The following is a 20,690-nucleotide window of genomic DNA, read 5'->3' as shown; positions in this document are numbered from 1 at the left end:
TGTGTTACGTCCTGGGACGACTCAAATATGATCAACTGCTTGTTTGTACGGTCAGACAACTAAATGCCTTTACCCTGGGAGTGGCAGTCACACTTATTGACAGATCTCTTTGATTTAGAAACTTATTGACTAGTTAACACTAAGGGATGACCATCAGAACCGGTTGGAAAAAGGAAAAGAGGAGAAAATGAAATATTAAAGAAAGAAATTAAATATTTACTTACGATTTGACTAATATTAAATAGGTGTTTTATTTATAACTGGTACACTCAGGATGTTGTTACGGAATACTTCTCTACCGGGTTGTTACGATTGGAATTGGTCAGTGAGTAATTGCGTGAAGTTGAATTTTAGGTCGTCTTCGTTGTTGAAGGTGATGTCGCAATGAACTTGGCGTTGATTCGTCTAGAGGTTGGAGATGTTGAATCTGGAGAATGGAGGCGTTGAAACTGGAAGGTCCTCCGATGTTGAGTGCGCGAGACACTAAGTTGATTGTCAACTTCAATGCTGAAGTTGGTGAATGATGGAGTCTAATTCGATATTTACTCTGTTGTATTTAATTTTAATTTTCGAAATCGATGCTTGATTTCAGTAGAAATAAATAGATGTCGATTAGAAATTGAAATTTAGTTGATTGAAATCTTATTCAAGACAAAAGAGTTCCCGAAATTTTACTGTACTGCACTTTGTTGAGAGCTTCCTCGTAGTTTAAAAGTTCTTGACACACTGGCACTTGTTGAGGGCCTCCTCGTAGTTTAAAAGCTCCTGACGCACTGGCCTACTCTTAGTTTAAAAGCTCCTGACGCACTGGCTCTGGCAGTCCGATGCTTGCTTTTTATAATACTGCTAAGGGATGGATTTTATTCTGGAATATTCCTCAGGTGACTCACTTTAGAATGGTGTGAGGTACCACTCATGTGAATTCTGTAATTGTGTTCGTATTGTTCGTGGGAGACCTTAAACTTTAGCGTAAAGCTCCCTACTTTGTTTTCTGTCATCCTGTTCTCGTTAGTCGCGCAAACGTTGTTTCGACCTGTGTTTATTTATTTTCCGGCGCTCCTTTTAATCGATTTCAACCCCTCTTCTTCTTTTATTTTCTTAAATCCTGATCCTTCTATTTCAATTGCCTTACAGTAGGAATATTTTGTATTACTCATTAAATTGACCAAAGTTTCCATTGTAGTACTTGTTCTTCTTTTATTTTCTTAAATCCTGATCCTTCTATTTCAATTGCCTTACAGTAGGAATATTTTGTATTACTCATTAAATTGACCAAAGTTTCCACTCGTAACACATGGCACATCTGAAATATCAGCCAATGCCGTCTCCTACGTGTCCTCAACTCTTACAGAAGATCGTGACTGCGCTGTTTCCACGACAGCGCGTTTTCAACTATCTGTTGACACCGGACGAACTGAATGATATTCCACCTGTCACGAAAGAAGAACTGATAGAAGCTTGTAACCGCGTCGGGAATAATAAAGCACCGGGATTGGACGGAATCCCTAATATTGCCTTGAAAACATCTATTAAAGCAGCGCCAGCGTTATTCCTCGACGTCTACAACATCTGCTTGAAGGAAGGGATTTTTCCTCGGAAGTGGAAACAACAACGGCTGGTACTACTTCCTAAAGGGAAAAAGCCACCGGAAGAACCGTCATCTTGTCCACTCTGCATGCTGAATACAGCCGGTAAGATACTAGAACGTATAATCCACTAAAGGATAGAAGCAGTTGTCGATCCACTCTTAGCAGACAATCAGTACGGATTTCGGAAAGGACGATCAACCCTGGACACGATCAACCTGGTTGTCGATATAGCCAAAGACGCAATCGCCGATACCAGGTGGAAGGGGGGAACGAAGAAATATTGCCTGGTGGCAACTTTAGACATAAAAAATGCCTTCAACTCCGCCAACTGGGATTGCATCATGCAAGCCCTTCAAGAGATGAACGTACCAGGATACCTACGAAGGATAGTCGCTAGCTACTTCATAGATAGAGTCCTGAGATATGACACGAAGAATGGTCCAAAGGAGTATGATTTTACTGGAGGTGTACCGCAGGGTTCTGTTCTCGGTCCACTTCTCTGGAATGTTATGTACAACGGATTGCTGAGACTGAAACTACCAAGAAATGTCAAACTGGTAGCGTACGCGGACGACGTAGCCGTAGTAATCGTCGCCAAGCATCTTGATGAGATAAAACATATGTTCGCTATCACCTTTGAGCGAATTAACCAGTGGATGGACACAGTAAATCTACAACTGGCTAAACAGAAGACCGAGGCTGTACTTATCACTAGCAGAAAAGTGGTGGAAACGATCAATCTAAACGTCGGAGACCAAGAAATCACATCCCAACCATTCATTCGATATCAGGGAGTGATGCTCGATGCCCAACTTAACTTCAAACAACAAGTTGAACACGTGACCGCCAAAGCATCAGCAGTAGTAGCCAACCTAGTACGATTGATGCCCAACATCGGTGTCCCGAAGCAGACAAAGAGGTCATTGCTATCATCAGTAGTTACATCGGTCCTCACATATGGTATATCCATTTGGGCCGACGCACTTGAGATCCAAGAATCATGGAGGAAAGCATGTCCAGTTTACCGACTGAGCGCGCTAAGAGTAGCCAGCGCCTTTCGAATAATATCAGAGGAAGCAGTGTGTGTCATTTCCGGAACTTTGCCATATTAAAGCAAATTTTAAGGGAGTTGGGAAAGAACGGATAGGGGAAAGGGGGGACCTACTCAGTGGGAATTTTTCCGTAATTGAAAAAATAATCAGACAGCTCAGACTGGGAATCGAACCCAGATCTCTCGGTTACGCGCCAAGGGCTCTACCAGTTAAGCTATCCGAGACAAGTACTGACTACTTTATTCAGTCACGTATATAAAGAGTCCTAGCTGAGGAAAGACGGAACCTTTACCAACGAAAGAGGACAACCGCACAAAGTGTCGAGGAACTCAGAGCTAAAGAACGGCAGAACAGCATCGCACGATGGCAATCGCAGTGGTACGCCGCGACAACAGGGAGATGGACACACCGTCTCATACCGAAGATCGACGTTTGGCTAAACCGAAGTCATGGCGAGGTCAATTACTATCTGACGCAGTTGTTGTCAGGACATGGATGTTTTCGGACGTATCTTCACCGCTTCAAGCATGATGATTCACCGAAGTGCCCGTCCTGCCCAGGAATCAATGAAGACGCGGAGCACGTTTTCTTTGAGTGCCCACGATTTAACCCACAGCGAGATGAGCTGGAGATGACCCTAAAGAAGAAAATCCAACCAGAGACAATAGTAGAAGCAATGTTGTCATCAAGAGCCTCCTGGAACGCCATCAGCACATTTGCAACAGAAGTCCTTATAGACTTGCGTTCCATCGAAAGAAGAAGAGCAAATGACAACAACTAGAAGAAAGGTAAAATAACACCTTAGGTACCAGAAGAAAGAGCAGTAGCTAGATCCTCCCCTCACGAAGTAATGCCTAACGGCAGTTTCCATGAGGGATTAGGGGAACGAAGAAAAGGGGTTTAGGGTTTAGTGGGTAGGGGCGCTAGCGTCGAGTTTTAGTATGACACTGCGTCGAGTCGCCACATATCCAGGCCAAACAACTATGCCTAGAATTCATAAAAAAGATTCCCCCCCCCCCTTAAAACAAAAAAAAAAAAAAAAAAAAAACAGACATACTGACACCCTCGCGGGGATAGTCAGGGAAGCTTCCTGTGAACTTCAAACGTTGAGATCTGATGAAAACTCGATTATTTTAAAACGGGGTAAAACCAATAACTTTTAGATTTTTGAAAATCTGAGATTTTCTTAGCGGGAAGTTAAAAATACATTTCATAACCGTATTCTGTCAGCAAATTATATTATCTGAACTATACAAAATTTTTAGCAGTTATAAGTTTAATTTTAATTATGGATCATCATGTAATAAAGAAAAATGACTGACTGATGTTTAAGTAACTAAAATTAATCTATTGATATTACTACCACGTGCAGCAAAATCAGTACAGTTCGAGACTTTCACGCCAGTGAACTAGGTTCGATTCCCATTGTGAGCAAATATTTTTCCAAGGTAATCTGGAGTATTTGCGAGCTACGATAACGTAAGGCTGATAATAAACCGTAAAATCACGAATACAATTAAAATTAAATTAAATTTCTTAATAACATTCGCATTTTTTTTAGTCCTGATAAATTAGTTCCCCAAAGCTTGGTCCGAGCCCTGGGCCATTTGTTTCCCAAGACTCGACCCAAGCCTTGTATTTTGGTTTCCAAAGGCTTAGGACATGGTTATCATCCAAGGCTTGGATCAAGGCTTGGTTCAATGGTTACTCAAGGATCGACCCAAGCATTGGCAGATGACGGGGCCATGGCTTGGTCCAACTCTTAGCCAATAGTTCCTTCCTACCTGGAAAGTGCCCCTTCTACTATAGGGGAGGATGGGGCAGAGCGGCCCCCTAAACCGATTATTACTTTTTGTGGTTTTTTAACATCTTATTACTTTACCTTTGCTCTAAGATGAACGAATTTACCAAAATTTTGGAAAAATTCTTGAAAAAAAAATTTTTTTTTCTGGGGCATAACGGCCCCCACCAAAAAATGGTAAAAAAAAAACTTTTTTCTGGGGCATAACGACCCCCACTAAAAAATGATAAAAAAAAATTTTTTTTTCCACCATTAACCCTTACCGGCCACACGGGGTGACTAGTTACCCCAGGCTTAAAAAAAGTGGAATTAGAGGTCTTGAAACTTCCAAATAAATACAATAAACGGCATATGCCGTGAATCTGAAAAGTGAAATTTTTTGCAAAAAAAAACCATTTTTCCAAAATTTTGACTTATGTGATCTATAAATTAACCAAGTTTTAAACCATTAGAAATATTGAAGAACTTGTCAACGAACATGATACAATTAGTTAAAAGTCTCAAAATATGTACACATTTTGTCCAACCGGGTTTTTCAGCGTGGGGTAATGAGTTACCCTATGTGGCCGTTATGTGGCCTGGGTGAGGTATGGCCGGTAAGGGTTAAAAAATACTTTGAAAAATATAAAAGTATTCCCTTATTTTTATCACTCTGTAGATTTCACTATCATTCGAAAAATAACTGCTATATCTAATGCGCCTCGTTTCTTTTCGCCCCTAACCTCTTTTATTTTCTAAAAAATAATTATAATTATAATAGTTATTCAATTGCCATGAAAATCATCATACTCCTACTAAATTTAAATTTGAAATTGCCGCTAAAATGTAAAAGAACTTGATGAAAGAAAAAATAGAAGTGAAGGTAAGAAGAAAGTAACTCAAAAACAAAAAATAGTCAAATCAAAAAAAAAAAATTTTAAAATAAAGACTCAAAAAATGTAAAAAATGATTGTCATTGCCTTTACTGCAATGCACTTTATTAAAAATCCACTGAATCATGGATTCAGTGCAAAAGTTGCAAGAAATGGTCCCATGATTCCTGTGCGGGAATCAATGAAGATTATTCTGAAGAATATATTTGTCACTATTGTGAAAAATAATTAATTAATTGTAAATTATTTACATTTTATGTTTTGTTAAAATATTTTAATTTTGTTACGTTTTATTACAATTTATTATAAATAATTTAACAATTAATAATTTTCTTAGGATTTAATAATATAAAATAGATAATTTATTAATTGTAAATAGTTTACATTTAATGTTTTGTTTAAGCATTTTAATTTTGTTACGTTTTATGAAAATTTATCATAACTAATCAAACAATTAATAATTTTCTTAGGATTTAATAACATAAATAATAAATAATTTAATAATTGCAAATAATTTACATTGAGACTTTATTTAAAAATATTAATATTGTTACGTTTTTGAAAATTTATGATAATTTGGTGAAAAAAAAAAAAATATATTTTTTGACCAAATTTTGAAGGGGGTCCATTATACCCCAACCTCCCCTACTAACTTTAAACTTGCATGAATGCTAATAAAATTGCGTTAATTAAGATAAAAAATTTTACGATCGATGGCATCATTAAAATGTTGAAGTGCTTCTATACTAACAGAACAAAAGCCAGTGAAAATGTTAATGTTGCTTTAAAATTAATTCCAGCTGTAGATGTGTATCAAATTTTGTAATAATTTAGAAAGATAATTGTGAAATTATGTAAGAAAATATCAACTGGAATGTTTCACAGCGAAATTCGGCTAAAATCAAATTGGCAAGGCTCTAAATTTCGAGAATTTAATATTTCTGAGCATCAAAATAGTATGAGAGCGACAGAAAGAGCAACGCCAAAAAGAAAGTTAGAATACATACTAGCTTTTCTTAGAATTAGAAGTGGAGATTAAATTTAGCGGGTGTTGATTTTAGTAGGATTTAACTGCATTAACTTTTTTTTTTTTTTTTTATTTTTACCCCGCTTTTCAGACTTTTATCTCGATGGGGGTCCGGCCGAGACCGGAAGGGGACTCCAGGCTGATCGGTACATTAAGTTTGGCAGAATAAGTTTGGCGGTATTACATACTTTTTCAGCCTGGAGAGTAATGCGGCGATGGGCCGACTTTGGGGAAACTGCACGCATTTGCCTGTGCCCCACCGGTAGCACAGGGCTTGGGGAAACCATCGAAAAACCCAAACCTGTACAGCCCGGCGTGAGTTACGAGCACCGATGTTCACTGAAAATTAAATTTCAGCTCACACCGGGATTCGAACCCACGCCTCACCAGTCCCAAGCAAGCATGACAAGCATTATACCGCTTAGCCATGGGACTGGCTGTTAACTGCATTAACTATTACAACAAAAGATAAAAAATTATCGTTAAAGATTTTGAAATTTCATTATTTGTGCTGGACTGTTTATTCAACTTCAAATAGTGTATGAGTTCACTTGCATTATAGAGATTCTGTAATTGTTTTTCGTGTGTTAAGAGTGGAAAAATTATTTCTTATGCATTTAAAAATTCAATGATAAATAATCATATAAATTTTTTGTACTTCAATTTATTTATTAATTAAAATACTCTTAAAGTAAAGTAAAGAAAATCAAAAATATTAATACTCAAAAACTTTTATTTTCATTTTTTGGAGTAAGAAGTTAATCAACGAAATTAATGCAGAAAGTTAAAAAGTCCCGCAAGTATTAAATACTTGTCTTAAGTGTTTATGTGTCCTTGATCACCAATTTTATAGAAAAAGTTGTGATACGGAGCTATTGGTAGTGATAAAAAATAGGTTAGTAAAGAGATAGCTGAGTCGATGGGATTATTTGCATTTTAATTTGCATATTAAAGCATGTCTCGTCGATCAATGGATCGAGACAACGAAATATGATACCACAAACTATGCGCTCGTCGCATTAACGTGAGTTATACGACCGCAAGGTAACCTGATGGTCATGAAATTGTTCTTGGACGGTGATCGTAAAATATTCACTCGTGAATTGAGATTACCTGGGTTGATAGCGTTTCTTGGATTAACCTGTGTTCTTTACTTATTTCGCTATCTTATCTTCCATACTATAATTACGCTTTTGAATCTATGTTTTCAGTAAATCAGTGAACATTGTAACATTATTGGATGAATTTTTAAACTCCCTTAATTTCAAATTATTTATTTAAATTTAACTTGTAATTTTTTTGTGACTTGAGCTACTAGTTAATCATATTTTTAAAGTCAATAAAATAATTTCTATCGTAAGAGAAGTAGATATATTGGTCTTATGTGTGGAACTAAATCTACATCATACGTGGTCAGTGATTATGTTTGAGGTGACATGAATATTCACAATAAGATCTTCTCTTTTACTTAAGTATTAAACGATATACCCGCAGGTAATCTAACGAACCAACTAATTACAACTATATCGACACCTTCACTTTATTTATATCTTTGCGTACAATGTTAATATTAATGAGTATCCCGTGTAAAAATGATATGATATCATTATGACGCTCATAATGAATATCATAATGAATCTCATATTTTGACACTAATATGAGATTCATATAAAAGCCATATCAATATATATGAAACCTGTAATAAGTAAAATACTTATGGAAACGAATTTTTTTTTAACTAGATTATAAAATTTTTATTTTTCTTGTTGCCTTTTATTCATAATTCAAAAAAAAATTTTTTTTATCAATATTGGACATTCCTTAGGATAGTATCTCCATGATGATATTAACATAATTTCATTATGAAATCATAATGATATTAAATTGAATTCAAAATTTAATGATGGTTATATCTGCATAAAATCATAATGATATTGTTAGCCTTTTTAAATCGTGATATAAAGTTATTGAGTCATAACTATATACAGGAAATAATGCAAAATAATTAAATTAAAGAAATTTTTACGACGATATAAATCGTTTTCAAAATAAAAAATAATAATCTTGAGACGAAAAAATTTTTTCAGTTAAAAATTTTTTTTAAACCAACACTGTTAAAAATATTTGTAAAATTACAATAATTTTACAAAACAAATGTTGGGTAAAATTACAAATCGATGTTTACTACTGCGAAGTTATGAAGCAATTTTGGTAATTTTTCAAAAGATGTCAGGAAACTTAGTAGGATGTATTGTAATTTTACGATTTTCATGTAAAAATCCTAATTGTATTGTAATTTTACGAAACTGTTTGTCGAATTTCAATACAAATCTTTGAGATTTACAAACATTGTTTGTAATTTGGTTTACTAGAAATTTTTGTAAAATCACAAAGCAAAGTTGTAATAGAAATTACAATGGAGTCTTTAAAAATTTAGTAACTTTCTTTGTAATATTCACATTTTAATTGTGAAATTAAATCGTGAATTTTAATTTCACCCTCAATTATTATTGTTTATAATGTGTGTGGTAATTTTACAAAACTTTTTGCTAAATTACTATGAAAACGCCTTATATTTGCAAACATTGTTTGTAATTTCATTTACCATATTCTTTTTGCTATAGAAATTTTATGTAATATAAGAAGGGCCGTTTTTTTCTCAATTTTATGCATAATTAAATAGTTCTCCATAATTCAAAAAATAAAAAATATAAAAAATGAAAAAATAAAAGTTTCCATTGATTATTTATGGTCAACTTTAATGTTCGTAAACTATATATTCAGTAGACAATCAATTATTTGAGATACTTATTTTTTTCTTAAGTGAGAATAATCACGTTCGAAATCTTCAGTGTTTAATTTTCACTCTTAATTTAAATCATAATTATTGAATATATTTCTCTATCACTATACAGTATAACTTTTGAGATATGTTTTATATAAAACTAATGGGAAAAATTAGTTTAAAATACTCCAAGTTGAGATTTTGTTATGTCATTTTCTTATGTTTTTGAAAATATTTTTTAAATTTATTTATTAAATTTTTTTTAATTATAAAGCCGAAGTTCAATACGATTATAAATTTGAACCATAATTTATAGACGCTAGTCTACTTGTTGATGTAGACTGATGTATCAAAAAACAACAATGTCCTTCATATTCATTTTTACTAATCTTCAGTCTATAGTTGTTTATTTGTAATAACTTATTACTAATAAGAAATTCGAGGCATCGTTTATCTTTTATAAATTTTAATATTACTTTCGAATGATCATTTCGGAATCGATATATTTGAACGAGTATATGTTAGACTCAAATTTTTATAATATTTAATGATTATAAATAATGTAAAAGTGAGTTATTCTCCATCAATAAACAGCATCAAATAACACAAATGATGTAAAAATAAGTCGTTATACTCCATTACCCCGTAGGATTAGCTTATAAGAATGATGAGATATTGAACCACGGATCGGTCGTACGGCGTAGGGGGTTAGGTATCGGTCTGGCAAGTGCGTGGCTCGCGTTCGATTCTTAGTTAGGGCAAATGCGTTTTTCACTTTATATTTAATGAATAGAAAATTAAGGTCTGTATGAAGTGCTAAATTTCGGAAAATATAATTAACCCTTTATAAAAATAAAATCACATCAAATATCAAATCAAATTATTCTTTTTTACTATTTCAACTATCAACTACCTATATATATATATATATATATATATATATATATATATATATATATTGAATATTTTTTCTCGGGGTACTAAACTTACAAAACATATTTTTAATAGAATTTGTTTTGTAAAATTACAATCTCGTATTGTAATATTGTTAAACAAATTGCCGATAGATGTTTAGTAAATTACAAAAATTGTTTCGTAATTTTCCTAAATTGAGTTGGAATAAAAAGTGGAGTAAATTTACAAAACTGTGTATTATAATTACTATATTGTGGTGCGTAAAAACTTCCAACACATTTTTAGTAAAAATACTATAGAAATTTTTAACAGTGAAGATAGTTAATGTTTTTCTAAATATTCTATAGAAATAAAGTCAATAATTTTTTCATTGAACAAGATTTAATTGGTAATGATGAAGCTAAGGACATTTTAAAAGCACTTGACTTATCTAATGTTTTCGATGGTCTCAGAAGATTTGACGGCCAAATTACAGTTTTAGAACAGTCTTGTCAATATATTAAGCCCGTTGAAATTCCACTTGGACGGCGAATGGATAATAAACTAAATAGAATTACTGGTACGTATCAGCCTACATCGGTGATGGATACTTTTCAGTATGTACCGATCATAGAGACTCTTAAATTAGTTATTTCTAATCCAAATGTCCTAGAAGCCATTCTGCATGAACAAAAATCACCAGAAGGTATACTAAGTTCTTTTCTCGATGGACAGCATGCAGAAACTCACGAATTCCTGCAACAACATCCGCATGCCCTCCGATTACAACTTTATTACGATGAGTTAGAAATAGTGAATCCTCTAGGATCCAAAACTGGAATTCATAAATTAGGAGCTTTTTATTACAGTATTCAAAATATACCATCACAAATAAATTATGATTTGAATTCTATTCATGTGCTTGCTTTATGTGCAGACGTTGATGTGAAGAAGTACGGATTCAAAGCAATTCTGCAACCTTTCTTGAATGATCTGGAGAAGTTGGAGAGTGATGCAGGAATACTAGTGAATACAGAAAATGGTCCTTTTATTTTACGAGCAACTCTTGCTGCTTTTATTGGAGATGGTCTTGCTGTACATGATGTATTCAATCTGTTAGGACCATCTTGTAATCAGTTTTGTCGACTATGTATGTATTCAAGAGAGAATTTACATGCTGGAATTCTTCAACATGGTCAAGAGCGTACTCTAAATTTATATCAGGAGCATTTAGATCTGTTAACTCGTAATAATTTTTCCGATCAAAGTAAAACAGCTACAGGCATGCGTGGAAATAGTTGCTTAAACGAATCTAGATATTTTCATATAACCCGTAAAAAAGTATTTGATCCTATGCACGATTTTCTATGTGGTATTTGCCCAATGGTCATCAAATTGGTTCTTAAACAGTACATATTAGTTGAAAAAAAATTTGATACTAATTATTTAAATGGGAATATAGCATCATTTCAATGGGGATTTTATGAAAATGTGAATAAACCTTCTGCTAACTTCACCGATTCTATGTTAAGAAGAAATGATCATCTATTAAGTCAAAAGGCGATGCAAGTTTGGTGCTTGATTCGTGCATTGCCATTTTTACTGTTTGATAAAGTTGACAGTGATGATGAATATATGGCCTTGATCAAAAATTTACTACAAATCATGGAAATTGTATTTACTCCGAAGCTTTTTTGTTCACAAATGGCTTATCTTGGTACACTAATTAAACAGTTTCGAACAAGTTTCCAAAACTTGTTTCCTGATGTTCATGAAATAAATCAATTCCATCATTTATTTCACTATCCTGAATGCATCTTGTGGTCTGGTCCAGCTATAAACTATTGGTGCATGCGTGAAGAAGCTAAACATGGTGCCGCAAAAGCTAGAGCTCAGGCTGTTCGTAATTTCAAGAACCCTCCAAAAACATTGATAAAAATATTTCAATGTGGACAAAGCGCGAAATGGGGTGGAAAAGATGTTCAATTATTTCGATTACAATCATTTTCTCGGAAAGAAGAACTAGTCGATTCCACTCTGAGCCGACAGTTTCTGTTACAATTAAATTATGCAATAGATGACAAAGTACTTTCTGTGAAGTCTGCGAAAATAAATGGTGTAGAATTCCGCCTTGGATTATATGTATGTTTGAAAGTATCAACAGTTCAGCCTAACAATTTGCCATTATTTGGTAAAATAAAAGAACTAGTTATACTTAATGGTACACAAATTTATTGCTTAGTATCTACTTACATAACAGTAGATTTTGATGTGAATTTACACGCGTATTCCATTGAACATCCTCATGAAACTGATAATCGCTTTATCGCCGTATCTGCCTTAGCAAACTTCAAACCTTTTTGCCCTTGGAATCCATCAAATTCTCAAAGTTTGTATATAAGTCTCCGTCATATTTTATTATGACTCATATTTTCAATTTACTTCTGTGGTCAGTATAAATAATTCTTAATTATATATTAGTTTATTATTGAAAATAACTGTGAAGATAATTATTAAGTACCGATGATCATAAGTTATAAATTAATATTAATTTTTTTTATTGGCTTTCAGATGAATCTATTGATGGGAGCGTTTTCCTAGAATTGACAAAAGAGGATTTTGAGCAAATGGGAATTAAAATGGGGCCACGCGTAATGTTGATAAAATTATTAGATAAACTCAGAGCCAACGTTGGAATTAATAAAGAAAATTACAACAAGTCAGCACTGAATTCTCATGAAAGTTCGTCAGTAGGTCAGGGTTTGTCGTCAGTAGTTGCTGGGACTAGCGCGGAAAAAGTGTTAGCACGTGATAGACATCAGTTTTCAGTAATTGTTTTTCTATCTGATAATACTTATTTTGAAGAATTATTATCAATCTTACTTATAATTTTTATTTCTAAAATTTTAGAGGTACGGTACTGTCGCAGCGACACTAAAAGAAAAACCTGGAGGTTCAGACTTATTGAAAGCTTTGAGATCTGATCAAATTTTCGTTGATAAGAAGAGGAAAGCCTTAGTCCGGTTGGTAATGTCTGAGTTAGTCAGTCTCCATGATACTCAGTAAGTCATCAAATAATTATTAAAACAATACAATAATTGGAAAAATTAAAATTTTCGCTGTAAAATTTAATAATTACATTATTTTCTACAGCTATCCACCGGAAGAAGCAAAAATTGCGTTGGCCAAAGCTATGGTGACAGAGTTTCCTAGATTGAAAGACTCATTTTATAAAAACGGCTGGGTAATTGTATATATGTTTAAACTAATGAAAATAATTTGCAATAGAAAAATAATTCAAATAATCTCTGAGAAAATACTACACAAATCAGAATTCCGTTATTTTAACGTGTCGTTATAAATTTTTTTCCGTGAATTTAATAACTGAAAATTATATTATAAGATTTACGTTTACGAACTATGTGATCAATAAATTATATTTTTTAGGAACCTTACTATGACAAAAACTCAAAAACTGGATTTTTGGAGTATCGTTTGTATACGATGCGAAGCAATTTAAGCCCTTCGAAAAAAATGTATTCTAAGGCAGCTTTGAAACGACAAGAAAAAAAAACGTATTCCTCGTCATCTCGATTCGTTTCTGGATTTACAGAAACAGAAATAAAACAAAAAGTTGGTTGTTAATTAGTAAAAACTTAATTGATTTGTTGTAATCTTTCTATTTATTTTGTTATTATTTTAGATCTCTGTAATGAATAATTGTAATCCAACTGATCAGAATAAGGAAAAAATTGTCACGCTTCTTGAAGAAACAAGAGACTTTAGGCGACAGTGGATTGAGCAGTCAGGTCCGACAATTTCGGAAATTTTCAGTCATTATCCACGTTTTCTAGATTATGATGGAGAAATGGTAAGGTCTTTCAGAACAATTTTTAATTTCCTTTTTTACCTTTATTACCTTTTTTGATTTCTTACTAAAAACTGAAATTTTATGATTGTATTAAATTACAGATTGAACGAGAATTTGACTCTCTGTATCCTAAGTCAGCAGACAACTTTCTGGAAAAGTTTTCTACGTTTTATGCTCCCCGGATTTATCATTACGTTAAACAATGCAAACCAGCTTTGTATACCGAATCGGCTATAATTACAGATGGTTAGTAAACATTTTACGTATGTACTTGATAAAATTAACTAGTTGCTAAGTTGTTGCTTTGATTAATATCATGTTTAATATATTTTATTTCCTATGTCATACTTCTACTGATGTTGTCCGTGCTGATATAACGTGAAATATCTGTATATATATATACTCAAGATTATATCGTTCTGTAATTTTGTATATTTTGTTCTAGAAAATTTGAGGGCTCTGATGATATTGTCAACCTTACTGCCTGTATCAAATTCAATAATTACCAAAAAAGGTAAAGGGAAAGGAAAAGGGAAAGAAAAAGGAAAAAAAAGGGTACGTGTAGACTTAAATTGAAAATTTAATACCTAAGTAATTGTTCTTATTTTTATGATTTTGATCTAAATAATTGATTTTTTATTTTATTTTTTATTTTATAGAAACGTGATGAAAATGATGACGATTCTGAGCCTCTGAAAACCAATGCATTTCCTAACAGAGATTTGTTGAAAATAGTTGCCGTAAGTTGGATTTAATAAATTATAATTATTATATTCATTGAGCCTAATTTTTTATCTTAAATACAGGATGGAACAAATTTAATTAATTATGCAAAAGAGGTAAAAAAACGCCAAGTGACCAACATTCAACCGTATTTAATTTTAGTAAAAGGACAAGATACTGAAACTTTCTTTATCGAAGGCGACAATTGGCTTATAAATGTTAAACAAAACAGTACACCGATTGCAGCTTTCAACTTGCTGTACAAACTTTTTTATGTTTTAAATCTGAAGTACCCAGATAATTTGCAAAGTTTTTATAACTTCATTGATTGTTATATTTTTGCAATGAAAGATGTGCAACCAAGATCCAGTGTATCAGCGTTACATGTCGTTTTTAACCATACTCCATTAAATGATACTGTGGATGATTCATCCTCTGATTAGTTTGGAAAAAGTTAAAGGCACTATGTTCACTGTTCAAAAAAATATTTTAGTACATCGTACGTTCTAATTTATGCCTTCGTTTTCATTTTACAGTTATAATTATAGCTTAATTTATATTCACGTTTTTATTATCAATTACTTTTGGTATATTCATAAAAAAAGTATAATTTTAATAATTATAAGTCATTTGAAAAATTTATTATTCGATAAGTTTTATAAAACGATTCAAGTCAAAATTTCAGGAACTTTAAAAAATGTTCCAGTGCAGCGTACGTTATAAAAAAAAAAAAGTTATAATTATTATGTTGTAATTACCAAATATTAAGTATGCATTATTAGTTGTAATGATTATAATTATAATTAATATTGAAGCTTTAAATTATCACTTGCTAAGTCTGAGAAAAATGATTCAAGTCAGTATGTTAAGTATGTAGAGAATGGCTCAGTCAAATGTATTTTATAATCAAAATTTAATTTATATTCATTATGTTTTAATTTTAAAGTATTTTGTATGTATTATGAGTTATAATGATTATAATTATAATTAATATTGAAGCTTTAAATTATCACTTGCTAAGTCTCAGAGAGAAACGATTTAAGTCAATATGTTAAGAACTTTCAGTGTTTCAGTGCAACGTACTTTATAAAAAAAAATTAATTATTACTATGTTTTAATTACCAAGTAGTATGTATGCATTATTAGTTATAATTATTATAATTATAATTTATATTAGACTTTTATCATTTGCTAAGTCTCACAAAAATGATTTAAGTCAAAATTTCAGGAATTTTTTAAAATATTTCTGTGCAACATATTTTATAATCATAATTCAATATATAATGATTTCATTTTCATGACAAGTTATTGTTATTATTCTTGTATTATTACTTAAGTGGCTCTTATAATTATAAATTACCTCCGTGATCAATCACTTGATTAGTCTCAGAGTGAATAATTATTATTCGATCAATTCAGTGGATTTTATGTCCACCATTCAAATTAGTGGATTTTCATTTTTATTTATTAATTCAGTGGATTTCTCATATTTATAATGATCGAATTAGTGGATTCTCATTTGTATTTATTACTTCAGTGGATTCTCATCTTCAATGATCAAATCAGTGGATTCTCATTTTTATCTATTAATTCAGTGAATTCCCCTCATATTAAATAATCAAATCAGTGGATTTTAATATTCTGTCATATTCATATTACTGAATAGTCAATACTCCTGCGTGGTACGATTCGCACCCTTTGATAGTGAATATTCACTTACAATTAGTGCAAAACCACTAATTCATGTTTAGAGAGTAGATTTCATAAAAATCTATCTATTACATTGACCCTTGTGTCAAAATTAACATAGAATTTCGTTACTATATTACTTATTGAATCGAGTAAGGCTTAAAAATGCATTTTATCTATTAGGGTTGTACAATTTGGTTTGCTTAGGTCGGCTAAAAAGTTAGCTAAGGCTTAGCCAGTTAGCTGGCCAGCTTAGTTAATTTAACCGATTAGCCGAATTAGCTTTAGCTAATTAGCCAACGGCTTAACCGGCTAAATAGCTAATTTTTTACCTGAATAGTTAATTTTTTCTCACCTTTGCTATCATGTATGTTGACGCGCAAAAAATATTTACAATTCTTTCTGTTGACCAACTTGATGGTAGTACAGATAATATTTTCATTTTTCATTATTGAGAATAACAAAATTAAATAATTTTGCTTAATTCTTAACATCATTCGAAGCTTAAAAAAAAGTGCCTTTAATGTGTTCATCTATAGCCGCACGTAAAACCGATTTCTGGCGTGGCGACGCATGCCGTAAGTACGCGTCGCCACGCGTTGGGCGATGGTATATATATACAGCCTATTCGCCCAGTGCGAAGCCATGGTGGGGAGAAACTGATTTTTACCGGTCAGCGCTACCCGTGGCTATATCCGATACTACGGGGGCTGTTTTATGTTTCTCGAGTTAGCTAAATATACAAGTGAATTGTTATTTAAAATTTATTTAAATAACATAACATAAAATGAGTCACAAAAGTTGTTGTGTTGTTAGTTGTAAGAATACAGGTAGAAAAAGTGCTTGTCATTTTTATAAATTTCCAACAGCAAGTTGGAAAATAAATCAAAGGAAAAAATGGATAGCCGCTGAGGAGACAAAAGTAAGTAGAATCATAACCTTACTATCGGTAATAATAAAAATCTTGAAAGGAGTAAAACTTAAAAAATAGTCAGTTTAGAAAATGCTAGGAAATATTATTATTAATTAAAAAAAAAATTTTTTTTAAACATTTATAAATTTAGCATAATTAATAATTATTAATTATATATTAAAAAATAAGATTGAATTTTTTTATTATAAACTTTTCATTTATTATTTAAGATTCATTTACTCTTTTGCTACTTATTATATTAAACTAAAAGATTATCCATACCAATGATCATAAATTTTAAATATTAAATATTAAAAATTTTCAATTTTCCTTGCAGTATTGATGGCTCATTGTGGACTCCAAAGGCACATGATTATATTTGTAGTGATCATTTTATTGGAGGCCAAAAGTCTGACATAGAATCGAGTCCCAGCTACATTCCTACTAAATTTCCTACAGTTTATAAATCTCAAAAAGTTAATGAGTTAATGGTCACGAATAGGTGAGTAATAATATATTGAAATTAACATAATTTAAAAACTAAAAAGGAGAGTATTACTATAAATTTTAGATATTATTTTATAAATAAATACTGTCGCTATTAAAATTTGTGATTATCAGCAATCAAATAATATGAACTTTTGTGTAATAAATTTTTCAGATTTAAGCGCTTAATGGACCGCCGGCAGAACAAAAATGCATCTTCAGCACTCAATCCTGAGCCTGAAGTTAATGAATTGCAAGAAATGATTACTGAAGATCCGCCGACAGTAACTCATTTGAGAGTTGATCAAGAGTGTCAAGTTAACTAGCTTTAAAGTCAAATTAACTAGTCAAGTTAAATAGCTTTCGTTATTCTTGCGAAACTCTTCTACCTCTCGGACATGTTCAGCAAGAACCAGCTTTTTTCCTTTTACCAATGTCTGTGGCTGGAACTGAATTTCGTGGGTTATTGATTGAAATCCCGTTTTTATTATGGTTTCCATTTTAAATCCAAATCTAAAAATAAAAATGATAAATTTAATCGATTAAAAATTTTTCCCAGCTTTATTATTGAATTGTAATATGTTAATTTTAGTTAGCAAACATAATCTATTTTTTTTGTACTCTAAAACAATCAGCACTTTTAATTTGTAGAATTTTGAAACAATAAAATATTTTGGTAATTTCGTTTAATCTAAATTTACTTATAAAAAAAATAATTAAATGTTTATTCAAGTTTTCTTATAATTTTTCTCTATTTTCTTTTTATTTGAATTCAGTCTGATTTCAGTTAACCTATCTTTATGTGTGCTAACTTCTATGCTACTTTTTCGGTATTAAATATACTTACATTTCACTTTTTAATGCACAAGAACACTTTACATTAACAAATATTTATTATAAATATTTCCTTTAATTAAAAAAACATTTTTTTATTTATCATTCGATATTATTATTTCTGACAGCCATTCAATACATAATAAATATATTACAATAGCCCCCTGTAGTTCAAACGTGCCATGGCGCTGAAGTCGCGCACAGAGCGAATATGCAGTAGTGTGTACGGTGTGGCGACGCGTCACCATGCGCAATCGACAATATTGATTCTCTCCCACTCGATCCGGCGTTAAGCCATCTCTCTCTCGCCACTGAGCTCGGATACCTATAGTGTATACTCCGTAGTGTATACAAGTGTTGTTTACTACAGTACACATAACCTGTGTTTTACTTGAAAACAAATTATTTTCTGATAATAAAATGTCTGACCGTGATAATTTAGAGAGTGAAAGTGATCAGCCTCCTGCAAAGAAAGCGAAATCACACTATGACACACTATCAAGTCATCAGTAAATTAATTATATTTTTATAATTAAAGTATGCATTTATCTGTGCATTAAGCACGCGTATATTTGGTGTGTTTTGAGCGCCAGTAAATATAAAATCTACTCTCTTGGTAGACTAAAATTCACATAAATTTCATTGTATATAATGTTTTTAAATTAATTATTAATTTTAATTTCATTCTTATTGAAATTAATGCATTAAAACAATTTAACTTAGAGAATAAATTTATTAAGAACCTGACAATTGTATTTCAAAAATCAGCTGATGATAGCGTGCAGCGCTTACGAATGTTTTTCTTTATTTTTTTATTAATATGAACATTAAAAAATTTATTAATTTTTCTAATCATAGTGGAATTTATAGTGAAACATTCATTATTGATATTTATAATTTACGATATTTAGTAATATATTGAAATAACTAGCTAAGTTTCTTGAGTTTACTAATATATTGAAGCCAATTTAAATTTTTCTTTATATTTTAATAACATATTTTTTATAAATATTTCAAAACCCAACAATCATCACAGGGGTCACAAAATATTATTATTGAAACTGGACATCACCAAGATCAGTTAAACACAAGACATACCATTAATGTTATGTAAGATTTTATTAATCTAATAGTACCAGAATATACTAATTTTTATTTAAGCTCTCAAGGAGGTACATATATGACGAGGTGGTCTATGAGTATAGTAAAAGTCATTCTATTTCATTACTTTACGTAGCTTTAATACGAGTAACAAGTCTTGAAGGGTTGTTTATATGAAACAGTCAGGATAATTTAAGATTTTATTATGGAAGAAGAGTAGATCCATCAGTTTAAAGTTTACAGCAAGAATTTAAAAGATTATCTCTAAACAAACTTACTACATTGCAAGGACTGATCACTGAATTTATAAACTCCAGAAATAAATTAACCATTTATACTTTAAATTGCCAAAGTCTCAGAAAACATACTACTGATTTACAAGATTCTATTTGTCAAAGGAGTAATTTTTTATTACTAACTGAAACATGGCTTCCTGCAGATGAATCAGTTGACTTACCTAATTTTCATTGTATAGCTAAATTTAAGAGACAAAATGTTAGAGCCACTGGAGTTGCCATTTATAAAAACAACAATACTTCACATATTACTACATTCAACATGGATTTAGTAATTCAAAATGCTACAGAAGTTCATGTCTCCCAAACATCTATTGGCGATATATGTGCTTCACACGTTAAACTAGAAGATGGAAGTGAATTGATGATGATTGTTGTGTACATTTCTCCTAATAAAAAAATAAATGACATCATTTCATTTTTACACGAGAGATTATTTCCGTACAGTCACAGAGGTTCAATAACTTTCAAAACCAATAAAGACAAACTACCATTGATTTTAGCTGGGGATTTCAATGTAAATTTTGCAAAAGATGAATCAACGCCATTAATTACGTTTCTCCAAGAAGAATTTCAATTGCAAATTAATAACAATCCAAGAGAACCTACCACCAGATACGGAACAACAATAGATGCTGTATTTATTAGATATCTTGATAATGTTATGTCCAATACTTTTGTAACATACTTCAGTTACCATCGACCAATTGTCACAGTAATACCGTCCTCAGAGGCAACATCGAATATAACTATTACC

The 20,690-nt window shown here is 31.7% G+C and overlaps 2 protein-coding genes and 2 long non-coding RNA genes across 4 annotated transcripts; 3 read left to right on the top strand and 1 right to left on the bottom strand.

Moving 5' to 3' along the window:
• The first annotated feature begins 434 nt into the window (after nucleotides 1–434).
• LOC123261800 lies at nucleotides 435–12,444 on the top strand. The gene is made up of 2 exons (XM_044723653.1): nucleotides 435–516; nucleotides 10,421–12,444. The coding sequence occupies exons 1-2, from the start codon at nucleotides 435–437 to the stop codon at nucleotides 12,442–12,444; spliced, it is 2,106 nt and encodes a 701-aa protein (XP_044579588.1).
• A 1,879-nt stretch (nucleotides 12,445–14,323) lies between these two features.
• LOC123263050 lies at nucleotides 14,324–15,126 on the top strand. The gene is made up of 3 exons (XM_044725582.1): nucleotides 14,324–14,446; nucleotides 14,551–14,631; nucleotides 14,698–15,126. The coding sequence occupies exons 1-3, from the start codon at nucleotides 14,354–14,356 to the stop codon at nucleotides 15,055–15,057; spliced, it is 534 nt and encodes a 177-aa protein (XP_044581517.1). The 5' UTR covers nucleotides 14,324–14,353; the 3' UTR covers nucleotides 15,058–15,126.
• A 1,909-nt stretch (nucleotides 15,127–17,035) lies between these two features.
• Nucleotides 17,036–18,019, top strand: LOC123263073. The gene is made up of 3 exons (XR_006509087.1): nucleotides 17,036–17,225; nucleotides 17,554–17,718; nucleotides 17,878–18,019. It is a non-coding gene; the product is annotated as an uncharacterized LOC123263073 (long non-coding RNA).
• A 108-nt stretch (nucleotides 18,020–18,127) lies between these two features.
• LOC123263080 lies at nucleotides 18,128–18,741 on the bottom strand. The gene is made up of 2 exons (XR_006509090.1): nucleotides 18,550–18,741; nucleotides 18,128–18,215 (listed from the first exon to the last, which is right to left on the bottom strand). It is a non-coding gene; the product is annotated as an uncharacterized LOC123263080 (long non-coding RNA).
• Nucleotides 18,742–20,690: the final 1,949 nt, after the last annotated feature.

This window comes from Cotesia glomerata, linkage group LG1 (genome assembly GCF_020080835.1).
Source record: "Cotesia glomerata isolate CgM1 linkage group LG1, MPM_Cglom_v2.3, whole genome shotgun sequence".
Taxonomy (NCBI): Eukaryota; Metazoa; Arthropoda; class Insecta; order Hymenoptera; family Braconidae; genus Cotesia; species Cotesia glomerata.
This window is presented reverse-complemented; position numbering and strand designations above follow the sequence as displayed.

What these genes read in the sequence shown, in the direction of transcription:
- LOC123263050 (XM_044725582.1), top strand. Translation starts at nt 14,354, where the DNA reads ATGATATTGTCAACCTTACTGCCTGTATCAAATTCAATAATTACCAAA. An exon ending in AAGAAAAAGGAAAAAAAAGG is followed by an intron (nt 14,447 to 14,550) that starts GTACGTGTAGAC and finishes TTTATTTTATAG; the next exon opens with AAACGTGATGAAAATGATGA. An exon ending in ATTTGTTGAAAATAGTTGCC is followed by an intron (nt 14,632 to 14,697) that starts GTAAGTTGGATT and finishes TCTTAAATACAG; the next exon opens with GATGGAACAAATTTAATTAA.
- LOC123261800 (XM_044723653.1), top strand. Translation starts at nt 435, where the DNA reads ATGGAGGCGTTGAAACTGGAAGGTCCTCCGATGTTGAGTGCGCGAGAC. An exon ending in CAACTTCAATGCTGAAGTTG is followed by an intron (nt 517 to 10,420) that starts GTGAATGATGGA and finishes TCATTGAACAAG; the next exon opens with ATTTAATTGGTAATGATGAA.